This window comes from Manduca sexta, unplaced genomic scaffold (genome assembly GCF_014839805.1).
Source record: "Manduca sexta isolate Smith_Timp_Sample1 unplaced genomic scaffold, JHU_Msex_v1.0 HiC_scaffold_2668, whole genome shotgun sequence".
NCBI classification, from domain to species: domain Eukaryota; kingdom Metazoa; phylum Arthropoda; class Insecta; order Lepidoptera; family Sphingidae; genus Manduca; species Manduca sexta.
In genome coordinates this window covers 8,464-21,051 of record NW_023593655.1, presented here as the reverse complement: position 1 = coordinate 21,051, position 12,588 = coordinate 8,464, and the positions used below count along the sequence as shown (strand labels likewise).

The following is a 12,588-nucleotide window of genomic DNA, read 5'->3' as shown; positions in this document are numbered from 1 at the left end:
GGCTGCCATGCCGTTAGCACTGAGAAACAGACTTGTTATCACAGCAATGCTCCGTCCTTAGATAAATAACGTCTATGAATAATTAGGATAGACTTTAAAGAACAAAAAATATTTCTAATAAGTTCTAATAAAAATAACAATTACAGTTAACACTGCTATGCTTAGAACAAAACAAAAGTAGCAATATAGCCATAAGCCATGTATTTTGCTCGCTCTTTATAGAATATACGCCTATATAAATGAATGAAATTGCAAGCATCTTAAATTTTTGCGATTGAAAACTCGAGAAATTAATAATTATACACAGATATTGTATTGAATTTTATTTTTATAAAATACCGAAAATCCCGGTTGTTGTAAAATCAATACCGGTATTTTGAAGTCCTTAATTTGGTCCGGTATTCCGGTATTTTCGAAATCCGGGATACCGGTTTGCGACCCCAGCTCACGCACACGAACAATAAATTAGTGATATACACTCGGCGCGCAAGGGTAGTTCGTCGCACCGCGCGCGCCGCGCCGCAACCGAACAGCTGATGGCGTCGCTTTAACTACCTAGGGTTTTGTGTCGTGCCACATTACTCAATCAACAATTAGACCAGCAGCGACGATGCTACGCCGACGTTACAAAAAGACACATACCTAAACATCATTATCATCATCAGCCACATAAAGTCCACTGTTGAACATAGGCCCCCTAAACATTTCCAGACGGACCTGTGGAAAGCTACCTGCATCCAATGTGTTCCCGCGACGTTTATCAAGTTGTCTGTCCACCTTGCAGGTGGACATCCAACGCCAACATAAACATCACGCACTAATCATCACATTTCATTAGAACAATATTTTCTATGCTCAAACTATCATTATAAACAAACGACACTAATCAAACAACCACAACTGCATAAGTTAGGTACACATAACACATGATTTCTGTAATTTTAAAGTGGTTTCATTCTTTTAAATCAAAACACACACATTCTAATGTAGGTAGTTCATCCATTTTAGTAGATAAGTAGGTATAATAAATACGTTCAACGGTTAGATTTATAACACTCATAACAATAAAATATCAGTCTGCAAGTCTGGCAATTCACACGAACAATTAATAACGAAGTTACAATCTTGATAATAATTACGTAATGTGATAGTTTGAGGTAAAAATGTCGAGCGATCGGCGCTGCGTCACGGCGCGGCGCGCCGTCCCAATAGATATCTTAACATGTTTTCAAAATAGTAAATGCGTTTACCAATACCTAATGATGATTTGTAGATTGCTTGTTCCATTAAAAGTTGTTTCATACTTCAAAGTATTTTTAATACAGTTAATTTGTGACTACCTCGGTGCCGCAGTTGCAGCAATCACGGGATCGAATCCGGGTCGGACAAAATGATATTGGATTTTTCCATTCAGTACCTATCGCAAATTCATAAATCCACATTAAAATCGTAATGACAGCCTCCGATAGAAACATAATCAATAGATTGTGATTAGTTCAGTTTCGCCTACGCGTCAACGATGCAACTTCGCGATCGTAAAATATTCAAAATGACAAAAAATATTTCTAAAAATAGATTCTATTTTATACGTGTTAAGGTCGCATTTAGGGGACCACTTTAAATTTCTTTGTCTGACCTGCCTGACCGACCAACACGCGACACACGAGTTTAGCGAATTCCACAAAGTAGCAAAGGTTCGCAAGGGTCTGGATTTGCGCGGGACGTCTCGATTTTCAGAGTTCTGGGGACGTGATTCGTTTTGCACCAATAAAATTATTAAAACCATTAAGTATTATAAAAAAATAAACTACGCATTCATCACTGTGTTGAGTGCGACAATGCAATCAAAATAGCACGTATCATCTCACTAGCGCTGAAGGTACAGTTTTGTTGTATTCTCTTGCTTAGAGATGCGACTACCCGGCGATCTGTGCTTTGATGTTAAAACAGAAATCCAAATTAAAACGCAACTTTAGCATGACTTGCAGTGATATTTTTTGTAAAACGCAATACTTAAAACTTAAATAAAAAAAAAAAATACTTGCTTTTTTTATGTCCCGATCTACAACACTAAATCTCGATTTGTTTTACCTTCTTGATTTTAAACAAATTGACCCTGGCAAGACTAATCTGGAGGTACACGATATTTGACGAGCTAGAGTTTTACAACTAACATGTGCCCTCGCAGTGTTACCAAACTTTTTTTTTATTATTACCTTATTGTGCAATATCTTGTTTATTTTATACCCTGTATGTCTATTGAAAATGAATGACTGAATCGAAAAATCTCTGTTATACTTTATTACTTAAAATAATTTTTCAAAAATACTAAAATATTGCTGTGTATTATTTTAATTAGGTAGACTTTTCATTAATCATTTCATCATAAATCATTACTTATTTTATTTTGTGATACAGTTGTGTGTTAAATCTGTTAGAACATCATGTAATAAAAAATCGAATATCAGAATTTTTGAAATGCTGTGTCGTTTTAGCAAGCTTTTGGTAAAAGTTTATACTGACAACACTGCGAGTTTAGGCGAGAAAGAGTACGACTATTGTATTAAATAATCGTGCGCTCTTCGGACTCGGTCAAAGACTCGGACGCATTGCCATAGTGTACCTATCTAGAAAAGAAATGGTACAGAAAGCATAGTATGACGTTCGGTAATGTCTACGTGGTCTTCTTTTAGATATTATGACAAACCGAAATATTAATGTTGGAATTAAAATAAATGTTGGAATATCATGTAGAGTCTAAAAAATACGATACCAATAAATTTAAATCTTGTAACTTTAGTAATTACGTAGGTAACCTTTTTGGTAAGAAAACTATTTTATTATCGAAAATAACGTTTATAATTGACGAAATATTTTTTTAGTAATTAATTATTGACTCAATGAACTGCTACAACCAAGTCAGTGAACGTATTGGTAGTTCATTTGTGAGCTGACTCTCTGAACCCTATAGGTTCGGTAATAATATCATCAGCTGTGACGTAGTTCATTCACTTCAGTTAAGCGCGCTAAGAGACCGCGTGATCAAAACCATAAATCTAAAATCGGGCTTATTGATGAAACTATTCATTACTTATGAATAATTTTTGCACGGTGTTAGCAGAGGTCACCACGAACCTGTGGTTTTATTTAGTAACGCAATGTCGAAATGACCCTGTATACCAAATGTATAGATTCTGGAAAGATAATGCCTTAAAAATGTATGGATAAATAGCATGGCATTTTGAAAGATTCATTTGCATACAATCAAAACTTGAAACGTAGTACCTACGTCATTTTTATTTGAAACAGGCTTAGGGGACTTCAATAATATATTCTTTAAGATTATGTGTCAAAAACATTACTAATAAACATTTTGTGTCATTATAAGTGAAGTGTTATCGGGTATAATTAGATATATTTTATGACTAGCTAAAAATTATAACATAAACAAAAGAAAAATCGACTCCAAAACAAATTAATTACAATCCAAAAAATAATTAACTTTACATTCAAACAGGGATTGAAATCTTTTAAATTTCATGTTTTTAAGTTCATTTCGTCATTAAATACTTTTTGCAGTCATTGCCTAATTTAACTTTTGTACACAGAAAGCCTTGTTACGCGTATGAATTTGTTTATAGGGTTCTTTTTTGCCAATTGTATGCAGCTTTTAAGTAAATAACCTAATATTTAATCTCTTTTATTTATTGATGCTGCATATTTAGACGTTTTTCATGTATATTTTAAGCATTTTTCGTGCATATCCACGTGCCTATTTCGGGATTTTTAATTTGCAAATAATCTGGCCCCTATTGAGTACTCATCACTCAAACATGGGAAAATAAAATGACATCAACATAGTGGTCCCATTCTATGGCTATTTTAAAATGGACAATTTATTGAATACTATATTATACGTAAAGCAACCCAGCACAGCGTTGGACGTCCACCTGCAAGATGGACAGACGACTTGATAAAGTCGCAGGAACACGTTGGATACAGGCCGCTTTCGACTAAGATGTTTTATTACATAGATACGTTGTCTGCGCTCAATACTGGCAAGACGAAAGTAAGGTAATTGCCCGACATGACGGCCAATGAGCGTGCGGCAGTAACGTTGTTAAGTAACTGTCGATGTATATATATCCTTTTCTAACGAATGTATGCTGCATCTTTTTATTCCTTCTTCCAGCCAATTTGTAATTATATATACAGGTACGTGACTATAGCAAATAGTGCACCGTTTTTATGTGCCATTTTGTTAGTGTATGACGCGTCTATTTGTAAAACGTCATTGACTTTCGACAGGTCCTTCTGGAAATCTTTGGGGAGACCTATGTTCAGCAGTGGATTTTATGTGGCTGATGATGATGATGATATTATATGTATCAGATTGCGCTACTCGTTTTGACCGCAGCTGTATTTTACATGTAGGAATGACACAAAAGGGCACATGTTAGTAACAAACCTATTTAGTAAATTTTATTTTTTATTTATGTATATATATTTATAATGTTGGCAGTGTTTCGCCCTCGTTTCTAAATAATCAGCTATAGTCATCGCACATTTTTCCTTCGTTGCATTAAATGCTTCCTCGTTTTTTAAGGTGTCCGTAAGATTGAGTAGCGATCGGCCTGTAGTGTCCTTGTAATCGTTATTGTCTTGCAAGAAGTGCCTGAAATAATGTAAAAATATAATAATTCATAATATTACGATGATGGCAGTCATATTGTTATAATTAACTAAATATATTTAATACCAGCTTGAACAGCGACGATGGTACTCTCGAAGGCAAACATGATAATAGTATTTGGACTACACCCTCTCCTCGGTCAGGTTTAATACGTAGGTATAAATACAAATTTATTTCGTTCATTTATAGTTATCCGGACAGAAAAAATAAAGAAAACAAAACACTGACCTGAGACATTCTTTAATATAATCAAAGTAGTTCAGGTTACACCGGCAATTCTCCAGCTCTGGCTTCGGGTTGGCTCCAGTATTGTACGAGTCCACCGCTACGTCGGTCGGCATCCCATTTGTATTCAACGCGTTTTCTTCAGCAGCACTTCTCTTCAGATACAGTTTCCTTATGAGTGTCGTTGTCACTACAGGCATTTGTTTGTTTATTTCGTGCTCCTTGGTCACTCTGTTCACTATTATCTTTTCTTTATCAATCGCTACTTCGCGTTTTATATGAGTTAGTATTGTTTCCAAGTCGTGTGTCGACGCCATTTCATTGATTTTTTTACATAATGTTTGTATAAACCACGATCCTTCACGCTGGTGTCTAAAAAAAAAGGTACTATGTTTTTGGTATTTCGATTACCAGAAAGGATATTTAGTATATATGTATTTAAATGGGGCAACCGCCGACTATGCCGTTGACAATTTAGCCTATAGCATGACTGGGCAAGCTGAAAGGTTTAAAGGCAAGCTCGAATAAAACGGTAGCAAGGATACCATGAAATAGGAGTTTTAGATTTGCGTTTCGTACGATTAATGGCAAACCATTCGTGACGGGCTTCGCCCGTGTGAAGATGATATAAATTTACTAGGATAAAATGTAGTATTAAAGGGCATGGTCTATACGTGTCCCAAATTTCATCCGAATCCATCCAGTTCTGGTTTTACTGTTAACAAATATACGAACATCCATACAGTTTTACAAACTTTTACATCTACAAATTAGTAAGAGTTAATACCATGATTCTTTGTGTTTGAATATTGATCAAAGACGAGAGCGCCTAAAGAGCGAGAGGAAGAGAAGAGTAGTAATTACCTGACCGCTCTATTCCCTACATAAGAGCTGTGTACGACGAGCATGTCCGCTTCTACGGGTAACGTGTAGGGTTCGGTGTCATAGATTAAATTGCTTTGTACTTTCCCGGGTTGCAGAACTGGTACTCCAATAAGTGAATTCGGTCCACGACACGCCTAAAATCAAAACAATACCGTTTTTGGGCACTGTTGCGATCATCTTTCCATTTGTAGCCGAATGAAGTATGCGATAAAGCATGTATGTGAAAGCTGCATGCGTAAGTGAATAAGCTGGACAGAGTTTCGATCCAACAGCTCAATACTGGAGGAACTGAAAAAAAAAGAGCGACTGTCCACCATCGTTATCCGTGGATGTTTCCAGTTCTTCGGTTATGAAGCGCGGAAAAACCATGACAACCTGTAATGATCTATCTTGTTAGGAAAGGTTAACGGGAGCAGACGCGGCCGCAAACCAGCTCGTTGGACTGATCAAATAAGCAAGACGCTAGTCATGACTATCCCGGAGGCACTGCATCTGCCGGACGACTGTCATGCTCGTCCAAGACTCGACCAAGTGACAGGAGTCACGATACTCAGCATTGAGGGAACGATTAGAGAGAGTTGTATCCAAAAGGTGGAGTATTTAAGATTCTCATTGCCTAAGAATTCGCCCGCGTAATCTACCCTTGGAATTTCTGACCGAACTTCAAGCCGATTAATCGCCTGTCATTAAACTTTCGGCCCAATCTGGAGGCTTAAACAACAAGAATTTATCTCAAGATTTACCACAAGCAGCTACAATTAATAACATGAAATTTAATTATTATCAATTTTAATCATTCCTAGAAGTTGATTTAGAGAGAGATCTAGCTCACGATAGTTAGACAATCGATGTTAACGAGGTCCGTATTAAACATATTGTCAGCTATTATATTATTATCAGTGTACCTGGTAATAACTAAGGGTTTGTTACTTTACGATAATTAACACGCACCTGTACGAAAAGTAACCTAGGTTTTGTGATTAAGCTGTGGTTCTTGTGCGTCTTCAGAAAATTTATGATTTTTATTTCATAATAGTCACCGTCTGCAGCTAACAGCTTGCCATCAATGCCGCCATGCGTCAGGACCGCAATAGCTAAGCAGCCGTAGTCAGAGTAGTCTGTAACACTTACTGAAAATTAAAAAATATTAAATAAACAATAATGTAATTATAATGATTTCTTATGTTTACGCGAATGTTAGACATTGAAATTAAACTAATTTTCCGGATTCTATCAAAGTCAAAGTTACTGACTTTGCGGATGAACAACACCTCAGTCCCCCCCGTGACCATGAAGGCTGCAAAATCTTCGAAACGTCGGGAGAAAAATAAAAAACAAAAAACCGCGATAGAATCCGGAAAATTAGTTTAATTTCAATAATGTAATTAGTACAGTCGATGCTATCATTTACAATAAAGTCGCGTTTCCATTAGCACAAGTAGTCTACATGCAAGATACAACGAGCACGTAGCTTGAGTAGAATAAGCGTAAACATGCAGGCAAGCTGCAAGTGAGATATTAACGCCGTGTGGAAAAATGCCGAAAACCGCGTCCTGTTGATTTTTGGTCGTCGGCTACGTTGAATTTTTATGAAAATTGAAAACATTTTTAGTAGTGGTTGGTCGAGGAGCCCCCCACTGTCTCACCCCGCGACTCTTTCTAAACCCCAAAAAGTCGCTTTTTAGAGAGGCAGGGGATGCCGTAGCGAAATTTTTTAGATGTTCCCGGGGCTTAGGTCAACCCTAAAATCATGTTGGGGAAACCAAAACAAATTTACTGTTGTTACTTTCCAATCAAATAATAAGTATGCATAAGGAAGAACTTATATATTATGTAAGTGTAGTTTCGTTATTAGTCTACATCTTTGTATGAGTAATAAATTATAAAGGGAATCTTATCTGCTGAAAATAATAAACATAAATACATTATATTTAAAGCCAACAAAGCCAGCTTGATGATAATTTATTATATTATCCAGCACGACTGCAAAACTGTGTATTGGCTAATATGTTTTATAACGCTATGGACCTATTTATAGTATTTATTAATTTCAATAATTCGTAAAAAACTGACGTCCCCTTAATGTTGGGTTATGACTATATTTGAATAAAATTGAGCAAGATTTCTTTAATTTACATTTATTAATTCGTACGCTAAACGAACTGTTCAATACATATTTTGACACACAGAAGACAACAACGGTACTCGGCGGATATCAAAAGAAACAAAATACGTTTACGAGGACACCTTTAAATACATATATATGTATATATATATTAAATAATAAGTTTATAAAGACGTTATCCACCCTTAAAATTTATCTTTATTCAACACTTAATACTCTGTATGAGTAATTTTAACATTAGACCGATATGAGCAGGTATTATAATTGACTAATGGACGGTTGTAACAATAACACATGAAATTTATTATTTATGGTAGATTATAGGTAACTAATTATAATTATTTAATGTTTTTGTAAAATAAACAAAAAGTTTTATATCTATACATTACAAAAATCACTCGCGGGTGGCCTTGATTGTGCATCGTATGACGTCATTGTCCATAATAATATTACAATATTACGTTCCGCGATCACTTGTATAGGACATGTCCGCTTTTTGTATGGTTCTTGATTTCAAATATATTCTAACCAACCTCAAAATTAAAGAATAAAGTGGCAAAAATGTGGACATTTGGAAACAGTAAAAAAAAATTTTAGGCTCCTCCGAGTATAAGAAAAGTAAGAAAGAAATGTCGTGGCGGAGTAACTCAAAAATAACCTTATTCATTCGTCAAAATATAATCATAGCTATGTAGCTATTCTAACAAATGTAGTATCACTTACTCGTACTAGGCGACGTTGAAAACTATTGATATACATTATACTATAGAAAAATATGACTTACTTTCGTTAAGAATTTCTTCGATTTTATCAACAGTTGGATCCGGGTAATCCTGTACTTCAAAGTTAAAAGCTTCAAACGTGGTCTTCAATGATTTCAAATCTGCCTCCGTGCCTAGTCTCTCGTATTGGCCAAACTTTATTTGATTGAAAATTATAAGTTTATTTTTGTCAAATTTCTCTAATTCGTAAGTTTCAGATTCTTTGGGTAACGCCCTTGGATTATAAAGTTGTATTAAATTTTTTGTAGTGCTCGAGATGGAACGATTAAATTTTTTATCACTTTCACTACTTAATTGTGTGCTCAATTTATTGCCATCATGGAGTACCTTTGCACTTGGATTTTCACAGGATGACGGTATACCGTCAGTGACAAGATTTTGTACTACAATATTGTTTTTGATATCGGCACTTAAATTTTCATCTTTCAAATGTTCGTAATGAGGTGGGTCGTTATTATTGCTATCTGAGAATAAGTGCTCACAAGTCTCAACCTGTGACGAGCTCTGTGAATGGAGCGTATCAGTTGTTCCTTCATGATATTCCGTATTTTCGTTTGTGTTCTTATCAAAGCGTGGATTTTCATCTATTTCCGACTTGTTAGTAATTAAATCTATATTTTCTACTGTGTTGGCGTTGTCCGGTGCGTCCACTTCAACAATATTTGACACACATGATCCATTATCAACATCTTCAGAGATTATTTTTTGTTTTCCTCGTTTTTTTCTCTTACGTTTCTTTTGTAATTCCGTCCCTTGGTTTTGTATGTTAGTACCCTTATTTTCACCTTCCATTATATTTATTTGGGTAACATTAAAACACGTGTTATGCGTGTTACCAGTGTGAAGTTATTGTGGAAATGTATTGGCCTCTTATAATTAATATTTATCTTATCTGAATAGATAATGCAATTTTTCCAACAACGAAGATTGCATATATTTTTATAATGACATTAAAGTGGCGTTCAAGTATGATTGTTTTTTATAATGTTTATAAAATAAAAAGTGATACTTTCCCGCGTTCAAAATACTGTCGAATTGAGAACCTCCTTTTTTAAACCGGTTAAAAATCATCTAGCACGTAGTCATAGCCCATCAATACTTTGACATTACATGTTCCCCTCAGCTTTATCACGACCAGCAACGGGGCTTATTGCCTTTTAAGAATTTATCACTTGCACTTAGCCGTTTTCTTATTATTCAAGTAGCTTGAATGTTATGGGCATTCTTGAATAGGGGATTCTTAGACATGTCTGTAATTGGCAATTTTAGAACTAGTTCTGTTTTGTAGGTGTGACGTCACATCTCCCTGCAAGTACGTGCTAGATGGAATGCGGTATTGAATTCTGTGCCTGGCCGTTATTAAATTACATACATACATAACATCACGCATTTTTATATGCAGAGGCGCAACTTTGGCACCCACTTTTCGCCAAGTATGTTCCGTCCCATGATGTGATAGGGGGCGAGCCTATCGCCATATCGGGCACAAATTCCAGACTCCGGGCTGATACTGAGCAGAAAAACCCAAATATCACTTTGCCCGACCCGGGATTCGAACCCAGGACCTCAGAGCGCTATTGTACCGGACGTGCAATACAACTACGCCACCGAGGCAGTCATTAAATTGCTAGTTATTAAACCTCATTCGGGTGAAATAATAACTGTGTGATATAAGACACCGAGCGGCATTCGAATATCGATTGTGCTATAAATTTATAATCGCTTAAACCCTTTGCCTTATCTTAATGTTTCTCGCGGCTTTGCCCGCGTGAATAGCCTTTCCCGCTTTAAGGTGGTCAAGGTCCATTTTCATACATTTTGTTTCGGCTTTAATCTGGGTAACTAAACAAGTATTGGCAAGTAAAGAATTTAAATTCACGTCTAGTTAGTGATTAGTTCTCGCAGTTGACAGAAAAACGTAAAAATAATTAATAATCATGGATATTTCGGCCTTTAAAATTTAATATGACGAAATTTTAAAGGCAGAAATATCCATGATTATTAATTATTTTTACATTTTTCTTTCAACTGCGAGAACTAATCACTAACTAGACGTGAATTTAAATTCTTTACTTGCCAATACTTGTTTAGTTACCCAGATTAAAGCCGAAACAAAATGTATGAAAATGGACCTTGAGCTACCACCTTAAACTCCCTTAATCACTAACGATCCACAGCGCCATCTGAACGACGCCAGCGCCACCTACTTAAAAACTTAAAATATTTCCCGTGTGTATTATTATACATGGGAGTAAATTATAGGAATACAAAGTAGCCTACACGTTGTACGCCAGGACATGGTCTATTGGCATGCCAAACTTCGTCCAACAAAATCCGTACAGTAGTGACTTCGTTTACTTGTATCCAACATCTTATTCAATCAATTTCGATAAACCTTCGTATTTATAATTTTATTTTCTTAATCTATACTATTATATAAAGCTGAAGAGTTTGTTTGTTTGTTTGTTTGTTTGTTTGTTTGTTTGTTTGTTTGTTTGTTTGTTTGTTTGTTTGTTTGTTTGTTTGAACGCGCTAATCTCAGGAACTACCGGTCCAAACTGAAAAATTCTTTTTGCGTTGGATAGCCCTATGTTCGTGGAGTGCTATAGGCTATATATCATCACGCTATATCCAATAGGAGCGGAGCAGTAATGTCTAATCTCAGGAACTACCGGTCCAAACTGAAAAATTCTTTTTGCGTTGGATAGCCCTTTGTTCGTGAAGTGCTATAGGCTATATATCATCACGCTATACCCAATAGGAGCGGAGCAGTAATGGCTAATCTCAGGAACTACCGGTCCAAACTGAATTTTTTTTGCGTTGGATAGCCTTTTGTTCGTGGAGTGCTATAGGCTATATATCATCACGCTATACCCAATAGGAGCAGAGCAGTAATGGCTAATCTCAGGAACTACCGCTTCGAACTAAAAATTCATTTTGTATTGGATAGCCCTTTGTTCGTGAAGTGCTATAGGCTATATATCATCACGCTATGACCAACAGGGAGCAGAGCAGTAATGGCTAATCTCAGAATCTAGGTGTTTGAACTGAATAGTTCTTTTCTGTTGGATAGCCCTTTGTTCCTGAAATGCTATAGGCTATATATATCATCACGCTATGCCCAATAGGAGCGGAGCAGTAATCGCTAATCTCAGGAACTACCGGTTCGAACTGAAAAAATATTTTTGTGTTGGATAGCCCTTTGTTCCTGGAGTGCTATAGGTTATATATCGTCACGCTATGACCAATAGGAGCGGAGCAGTAATGAAACATGATGCAAAAACGGGGACAATTTATTAGTTTTGAGAGCTTCTGTTGCGTGCGCTGCGTAAACGGTTAAAGTTATGCAACAATAATGTATGACGGGATTGTTCCTCTTAATAAGTTCTACAAAAATATATCATAAAACAAAGTCCCCCGATGCATCGGTCTGCCCGAACGTGTTCAACTCAAAACTACCCAACGTATTAGGATAAAATTTGGTATGGAGACAGTTTGAGACCCTGGGAAGAACATAGGCTTCCGGGAAAATATATAGCGTGACTTTTATAACGGAAAACTTTAGCCTGAAAAACTTTATAACGCGGGCGGAGCCGCGGGCAAAAGCTAGTTTTTCAATAAAAACAAGGCGATTTTGATTCTATATCCGCCATTTTAATTTTTTTTATTAACAACGGCTTTTAAAGTGTTATTCAGTTAGAGGTTGAATAAATTCTTAGGTATTCATAACAATCCATAAAATATAAAAAAAATTACTTACTTGTATTTGTTTAATATAAAACTTCCTTTCGGTTTTTTTAAATTAAATCAGATGGTGGTTGATCCTATTTTCGCCATTTAGAATGAGGTTCTTGAAATAAAATATTTTAATAATCGAA

The 12,588-nt window shown here is 35.9% G+C and overlaps 1 protein-coding gene across 1 annotated transcript; it reads right to left on the bottom strand.

Moving 5' to 3' along the window:
• Nucleotides 1-4,456: 4,456 nt before the first annotated feature.
• LOC115448330 (caspase-7) lies at nt 4,457-9,584 on the bottom strand. The gene is made up of 5 exons (XM_030175735.2): nt 8,713-9,584; nt 6,755-6,933; nt 5,783-5,937; nt 4,922-5,290; nt 4,457-4,675 (listed from the first exon to the last, which is right to left on the bottom strand). Exons 1-5 carry the CDS (start codon nt 9,500-9,502, stop codon nt 4,483-4,485), a joined length of 1,686 nt encoding a protein of 561 aa, XP_030031595.2. The 5' UTR covers nt 9,503-9,584; the 3' UTR covers nt 4,457-4,482.
• Between the last annotated feature and the right edge of the window lie 3,004 nt (nt 9,585-12,588).

Coding starts and splice junctions, on each gene's coding strand:
- LOC115448330 (XM_030175735.2), bottom strand. CDS start 9,502: ATGGAAGGTGAAAATAAGGGTACTAACATACAAAACCAAGGGACGGAA. Junction 5,938..6,754: donor CTAGGTTACTTTTCGTACAG/GTGCGTGTTAAT, acceptor TTTTGATTTTAG/GCGTGTCGTGGACCGAATTC. Junction 4,676..4,921: donor TATATTAAAGAATGTCTCAG/GTCAGTGTTTTG, acceptor ACATTATTTCAG/GCACTTCTTGCAAGACAATA.